At 40.2% G+C, this 7,857-nt stretch overlaps 1 protein-coding gene across 1 annotated transcript; it reads left to right on the top strand.

Annotated features, from left to right (window-relative positions):
* The first annotated feature begins 595 nt into the window (after window positions 1-595).
* taf9 (TAF9 RNA polymerase II, TATA box binding protein (TBP)-associated factor) lies at window positions 596-4,012 on the top strand. The gene is made up of 7 exons (XM_026181307.2): window positions 596-747; window positions 1,382-1,463; window positions 1,614-1,750; window positions 1,936-2,070; window positions 2,148-2,229; window positions 2,322-2,435; window positions 2,671-4,012. Exons 1-7 carry the CDS (start codon window positions 712-714, stop codon window positions 2,826-2,828), a joined length of 744 nt encoding a protein of 247 aa, XP_026037092.1. The 5' UTR covers window positions 596-711; the 3' UTR covers window positions 2,829-4,012.
* Window positions 4,013-7,857: the final 3,845 nt, after the last annotated feature.

Consider the following 7,857-nt stretch of genomic DNA (forward strand, 5'->3'; position numbering starts at 1 on the left):
TTTTCTGATTAATTTTTTGTTTGTCAAGCAGCCAAAAATAAAAGAAAAATGCAGACTGATTGTTTCAGAGATTCTTCTTGTTTTAATTTCAGTGAATTACATTTTTAGATGTTTTCCACATGTTTGGTTTAGTTTGATAACTTTGGTTTGTAGCTTATTTTTCACGCAGGCTTTAGAGTTCAATATGTCTTCCTGTGGCGCCCCCTGCAGGTACTGTGTAGTTATAACCTCAAAGATACTCAAAAGTTTAAACCATGAATATTTAGAGGTAGAACTTTGTCATATTTAAAAGACATAAAGTAGAAAAAACATCAGTTTAAATCAATGATAAACTTATCTCGTGATGTAAGCAAAATGATTAAAACGGGAATAAGAGACAAATCAAAAACCTAGATTTGCTCAACTTTAATGACTTACTTTTATTGTACTTTGAAGTTTATTAAAACGTGTTATTATGTGTTTCGTATTACTTATCTTGTTTTGTTAATTAAATTTGTCTACATAATACGAGACATCAGGTGTTAGTTGTAAAAGAAATTAATAAAATCTTGATTTTTCTGATTTATAAATTTGAGGTTTATTTTGAAAGCTTTTAACTCGGAGCAGTTGCAGTTCCTGTGTTTTCTTTCATTTCCGGATTCGGTCAATGGCTCAGCTGTGAACGGAAACAGTAGAAGAAGAGGAAGCAAAGGCGCAGCGAGGGAAGTTAAAATGTCTGCTCCGAAAACAATCCCGAAAGATGCTCAGGTCAGAAACGAGCTTTTTCATTTATATTGTACAGTTTGAGTCGAGCTTTTTGCTTTGCTCGATAATCTTTAATGCATCCGCGTTGCTCGTTAGCTAGACTGGCCTGTCTTAGCTAGCGACACTGCAACTCAAAGCAATAGCGGCTAACATGCTAGCCTAGCTGCGAGCCTGTCGGTGTTTTGGTGCAAATTTGGTTCACATTGGGGAGTTTCTTCTCCCGTTTATTGTCTGATGGTGAACTTTGTTGCTGGATTTGTGTTGATTAATTGGTGACCCTTTGCAGTTGTGCAACATGATAGCCTGCTTAGCTTAGCAACGTTGCCGTTCAAAACAATAGCAGCCGCACTCTAGCCTAGCCTTTAGTCGCGAGCTGTTGGTGCTTTGGTGAAGCCGTTTGTCACCCTATGGTGTGTTTGTAAATACCCTGGTTTGGTGCACCCTGCGAGACAAGGCCGGACGCTGTACCTCGCTCCAGCACCACGTTTCCGGGATAATTTATTTATCCAGCTTCTTTTATCCTGACAGTTTTCCAGAGAGTAAAAATGGGAGATGCAGTAAAAATCTGCGGGAAAAGTAAAATTGAGAGCATGTTTGAGTTTGCACTGAGATTTTAAGTTATTCGTTTCCTCTGTAGGTGATGATCCAGATCCTGAAGGACATGGGAATCACAGAGTATGAGCCCAGAGTCATCAACCAGATGCTGGAGTTCACCTACAGTAAGTTATTTCTGTTTCAGAGCCAATGGGAACAATGCTCTGATATCCCGACTGAATATTTCTGACACTCTCGGACAAAGAAGGATTATTCTGAACTGCGAATCATGCAGGAGCTGTTCTGAACAACTCAGTTGTTGTTTGTGTCCACAGGATACGTGACCACCATCATCGAAGATGCCAAAACCTACGCCTCACACGCCAACAAGTCCAACGTGGACGCCGACGACATCAGACTGGCCATCCAGTGCCGGATGGATCAGTCGTTCACCTCACCTCCGCCACGAGATGTAAGTCTTCACAGATGGGCGTAACGTTCGCTTCTTGATTCGTTCGTCAGGGGTCTAGAATGTCAGTGAGGAAAATGGAGACTGCAGATTCTATTCTGATCATTAAGACCGTCACTCTACAGGAACCAGCTGACTGTAGCGACAGGGCTGATCTGATAGCTGCTTCACCCTCTCTGTGTTTCCAGTTCCTGTTGGAGGTTGCCAGGCAGAAGAACCAGACCCCCCTCCCTCTCATCAAGCCCTACACCGGCCCCCGGCTGCCCCCAGACCGCTACTGTCTGACCGCCCCCAACTACAGACTGAAGTCCATACAGAAGAAGGTGAGACACAACCTCTCGTGGTCATCCTCAGCTTTCACGTTGTCTTTGTTTGTGGTTACCAACAGTTTATTTTCCAGGTGTCGTCGTCTGCCAACAGGATATCGGTGCCTCGCCTCAGTGTCGGCGCCGTCACCAGCAGGCCGACCACGCCCACGCTCGGTGAGTTTCAGCTTTATCATTATGTGATTTATAAATCCAAGTATTAAAGTACGATTCTGGATGCTGAAAGCGTAGCGCCATTTCCTCCTCAGGGACGCCGTCTGTGCAGTCGGTCACCACTAAAGTCGGGACTCCAGTGTCTTTGACGGGTCAGAGGTTCACTGTGCAGATCCCGCCGCCCTCTCAGACGACCACCACCAAACCCAGTAAGAACAGAGCCGTTTTATTTTTTGCTTCATGCTTTGATGGAACAAGAGTCAGACGTATGAATACCTGTGAAAAACACTTTAATGTGGAAGAAACTGTTAAAAAGTTCTCCACCAACTCCTGAACACACGGACAAAAATCTGTCCAGAGAAACATTTTAATGGCCAAACAGAATCATGTTTAAATGAACAGTTTACTTATATAAAAACCTTGATGCTCGCTCTGTCCCCATAGCAACGCCATCCACACCCGCTGTCTCCAACGTCCTCATCAACCCATCTCTGATTGGCTCCAAGAACATCCTCATTACGACCAACATGGTGTCACAGAACTCCGGCGGAGAGTCGCTGAAGAGGAAGCATGAAGACGACGACGACTACGACGCTTTATGACGCTGAATGCGATGCCGCCATTGCCACTTTTGTACTGACCTATAAAAAATAATCTCAGTAGAGACTGTAGGAGGCTCCTGACAGTTTGTTTGAGAGGAACACGACGCCTGCTCACAGCAGGACTGAAGCTGGACGGTGGGTTCAAAGCTGCAGGGCGAAGGAAAAGTGAAGTGATTCTCAATAAAATGAATAAAAGATGTGATCACGTCTGTTTGTTGGAACCCAAAATTTACATTTAGAACAAGAAGAGTTTTTAACTTATATATCTGAAGGTTTCACTTTTGAGTCCTGTAGTGAAAAATGTTCACTTCTGAAAAAAAAATCCCTAAAACATTTAAGTCAAACATTTGTGGGTTTTTTTTTTTTGTTTTTTTTTTTTATGAAATTGATGAAAACCAATAATTCCACTAATATCCAACAGTGAGTCACTCCTCATAGATTCACATGTTAAAACTTTACAGCAGAAATAATTATGTTTACAGACGTATACACAAACTGTTTGATAATTTGATCCTGAACAACTGTACATCAAAGTGGTGATACTTTTTTTTTTTTTTTTAAATATAATACATTTCTTTATATTGTGGTGTAAGTACTTTTTGGTAACGGCATCTGGATGTTTGACAGTATCAGATTAAGAAGGATGGAGGGATCCTTCACTGTGACACAGACACAGTTTTGTGGTTTAATGAGAAACTGCATGTTAAAATAGACTGCATACAATTATATAGTTCTGAAAATGGTTACTTTAGTCAGAAAACATGAGTACACATGTTTAAAAAGCCTTTAAAGGCTCGACCTGAACTATTTTACTCCCCCCTCGATTTATAAAAATGTAATAAAGAGACCACATTGGGGGGGTTTGTGTTTTCTTACTGGTGTGGAGTTCCACAGGGCTCTATCATGGGCCCTCTACTTTTTGTTCAAACATTGTAGTTGTGACTTTCGTTGTGTTGCTTTAGTTTTTATTGGGTCCTGGATGATATGTTTTAAGATGTATACGGGGGAAATGCAGTAATTCAGTTTGCCATGGACTATTCTGCTTTAATGTATTCTGATGAAAAGTATGTTTTATCAGGGAAAAAAATGATCTTCACCCAGTTCAAGTCACCTTTAGCATAATTTAGCCTTGGAAGAGACACTGAACATTAAAATAATTGAGACTTCTCTCCTGTCAGACCTTATATGCTGGTTTATTTTTTTTTCTTTAAGAGCATGAACGTAAAGTGCAGATTTTCACATGGAAACTTTAGCGCTCGGCTGGATTTTGTTTTTCATGTCGGGGTATTTTAAATGCATTTATCTGACCAGTAATATTGCTGATGTGGTATCAGACTAGTTTGGATGTTACTGAGCACCAGGGATGGGAATAACGGCGTTACTTTTTTCAGTAACGAGTAACTAACTAATTACTATTTCTATCGTTACAACGGCGTTACCGTCATGTTACTATTTTTCAACAAACAGACGGTTGAAGCTGTCTTCAGCTTACCGCATCTTATATCAGTTGCACGGAAGTAGCTGTCCATGGCTGTATCCCAATTCAGGGTCTGCAGCCTTAACGGTCCACAAGGGCCGCGTACTTAAAGACCGCTAAGGCCGGAAGTGTGAGGCTTGTGAAATGGGGCGGTCTAGCAACCATGATACTAACAGCTGGAAACGTGTCATACAGCTTTGTTTGACAGAGATGAAGGAGAAAATCTTGTGTTCATTTGTTTGTTTCTACATGAGCTTTGATCATTCTCTGATTAAGCTCAGCTATTGAACGGCGTATATTTTAAAGTAAAGGCTTTAAAACCAAGTTAGCACAAACGTCACTAATGTCACATAACTTTGCCGACATGTGGCCAACAGTAATGTTTAATGTTCTTCGTTATTAAACATTTGCACATAAATAAGTGACAAAATATTCAGTACTTAAAGTTTACTCTTCGGCTGCCCCTCATCCGCCGTTTTTTTCGGCAAAATTATCCACATGCACCGCCGCGCTATGCATTCTGGGATATGTTGGGCCACTAAGTCTACACCACCACATCCTTAAAATTCAGGGAAATGAAGGACGCATGTGAGAGCCGCATTTCGAGCAGCCTTTGAATTGGGACAGCCTTCGGCGCGCCGCTGTGACGTAATCGGCCTTAAAATGCGGCCTTTAAGGCTGCAGACCCTGAATAGGGAAACAGCCTTCAAGACATGTTGAGGAGGCCATTTAGCCATTTCAATCAGCTGTGTTGGATCAAGGACACATCCAAAACCTGCAGGACATTGGCCTTCGAGGCCTGGAGTTCGAGACCTGTGTATTAGAGCATAAGAACAAACTTAAACCTCCCATTATCCTTATTGTATTGTATTTAGTTAGCACAAGTTGGGAATGTTTTATTTAAACATCATTTATTTGGACTTTATACAGCCTATGTAAGTAGGCCGGGCGCTACAACTTCAAGCAGGTGTGCGCGCTCCCGCGGGCGGCAATCACGATCACTTTCTGGCACAACACCTGGAGCTCAGGGAGTCATGATAAACAATATATACGCGTGTTTTTCCTCAATAGTTTCATGTTTACTGTCTAAGGACAGCGCAGCGAGCACGCTCTGCTTATGAGCAAGAAATAAAAAAACAAAACATAAAACAGCCCGTTTGTGTTGGTGGAAAAATGCACCATGTCGACCAATCAAAAAATGATTTGGCAACATGACGTTTGGTTGTTTAGGAAGAGAGAGAGCGAGACAGCAGAGAGAGCAAGTTTTGAGATGTGAGAGATTTGTGACGTTTAGCGTGTTTGCAGTGTGTAGTTAGTGTGTAGTGTTGTGGATAGTTTTGTGTTGTGTGTCAGAACATTGATGCGACTGCTGTCTCCAGGTAGAAACAGGAGTGACACACCTGCTGCTGTCAGACCTGCAGGTATCAGGCTGTGATGTTTCCTTTATAGTGGACAGAAATATTTGGAGTGGCACAAATAATTTGTGGCATCTTATTGAAGAACAGCTGATTGTTCTGTAAATAGAAATAAATATAAAAATATAAATTGTGTAAATAGTTTGAAAAGATTATTTTAAAAAAAAAGGGTCAAAGGTAAATGGCTGCAAATAACTTTTTTGTTTGCAAAACTTGTGCGTATGATTTTACACATGGAGACACAAATATAAACTGACAATTTATATTTGCATTTAAAGTTATGAAATATGATCAATAAACATGTTTGTGGTTGTTACAGTAAAAAATATCACTTTCTACCCAGATTTTATGTTTTTTGTCTGATTTTAGATCAATTGTGTGAGTACAGTAGTCAAAATGAAAACATAACTGTAAATTCAGACACGTGAGGTTGTGCTGAAAAGAACGAGACCAAACAAGGCAAATAAATAGTTTTTAAGGGAAAATGTGGAGGAAACATCAGATTATATCCTGGACCCCAGAGGGTCAAACATTTTTTTTAAGTAACGCAATAGTTAGTTTTCAAGTAATTAATTACTTTTAGAATCTTGTAAATCATTCACTAACAGTTACTAGTTACTACTTCAAAAAAGTAACTATAATTACTTTTTCAAAGTAACTTGCCCAACACTGCTGAGCATGCGCCTTGAGGCGACTGTTGGCTGGATTAGTTTCCCCGGTCTGAATGTTCGCTTAAATGGCCCTCGAGATAAAACCAGTGTTCGGTCTTCATAAACCCATCATGGTTTTTTCTTCACAGTAAAGCCTGATGCTGACCAAGTGTTTTTTGTAGTTCCTGTCATCTCTACAGAAAAAAAAAATAAATTCACATTTTAACCCAAGAATGTCATAAATTGTTCCAAACACACTTCCGAGAATGTAACTGCAGCCTGTTTTGTTGTCTTGCTCCACTTTATTTCATCGAAATCAGAAATGTGACTACCGGGTGTCTATTCAGATATAAATGTGATTGTTTGCCAACAAATAGTTCACAGCTTCATCGTCGGAGATTAAAAAAGCGAAGCAGAGCCTGGGTGTCTGTTAGTTCTTTTTACCTTTAATAAAAAGAAAACTAAAATAAAAATCTCAACATAAAAAATACATGGCGAAACAATAGACTCTTAAATGATTATGAGAATAATCATGGTCGCAATGATGATACAGTAGAATAATAAGAAGTCACCATAATAATAATAATAATAATAATAATCAGAAGCATAATAATCATAGATCTATCTGTTCTGGTGTCCGTCCCACCAGCAGAAATCACTTCCTGTTTTATAGACATTATGGTAAGCATCGCACAGGGCCGGGGCGTGGCACTTGTCAAAATATTTTCACACTTAGCAAAGTTACCCCACATATGCACGACAAAATAAGGACAGAATCACAGCTCGTACGATTCACAGCACTGCTTGGAAACAAAATTTCAAACAAAGGAATTCAAATCATGCTCCGAGTCGGCTTCTTCATCTACGTCTTGTTTTAGGGTCGCAGCTGTAACGTTTGACTGAGCTAAGGAGGGAGGGTGGGAAGGAGGGAAATTTGGCAGTTTTAAAATTGAACAAAACAAAGTTCAAGTTGTGAAACCCCGACAAACAATTTTAGGGAAAAATAAATGTTAACATTCTTCTTCGTTTTCTGAAATAAAACGTCTGCAGTTCTGCGGGGTTTTCGTCCAATGAAAGTGCAGTGCTCGTGTTCATCTGAAATGTTGATCTGTACGGGGATTTGGGGCCAAAAATCATTAACAAAATAACATTAATAATAACGATAATAAAGCCTAGAATAAAAGCAACAGATTTGGAAAGCTGGCGTCTAAAACCTGAAGTCCTTCACATCGTGTCCGAGTTTGGATGGAGGAAAGAAAAGAGATCACTTAAATGGTTTGATGGTCTTGAGAGGGTAAGGCGGGATGTTGGTGAGGTGGATTTAGAACGGAAACACTGGTGCTGATTGGTTCATTTTGGCTGTCATGTTTCTCATGGCACCCTAAAGTTACTTCCTGTAAGTAAATGTGCTTTAAAAACTGTTTAAAAGCTTCCAAAATGAGCTAAAGTTTCAAAAGAACGTGAAGAAGAGCAGCATGGCTGCACTT

This window comes from Astatotilapia calliptera, chromosome 10 (genome assembly GCF_964374335.1).
Source record: "Astatotilapia calliptera chromosome 10, fAstCal68.1, whole genome shotgun sequence".
Taxonomy (NCBI): Eukaryota; Metazoa; Chordata; class Actinopteri; order Cichliformes; family Cichlidae; genus Astatotilapia; species Astatotilapia calliptera.

What these genes read in the sequence shown, in the direction of transcription:
- taf9 (XM_026181307.2), top strand. Translation starts at nt 712, where the DNA reads ATGTCTGCTCCGAAAACAATCCCGAAAGATGCTCAG. An exon ending in CAATCCCGAAAGATGCTCAG is followed by an intron (nt 748 to 1,381) that starts GTCAGAAACGAG and finishes TTTCCTCTGTAG; the next exon opens with GTGATGATCCAGATCCTGAA. An exon ending in TGAAGTCCATACAGAAGAAG is followed by an intron (nt 2,071 to 2,147) that starts GTGAGACACAAC and finishes TTTATTTTCCAG; the next exon opens with GTGTCGTCGTCTGCCAACAG.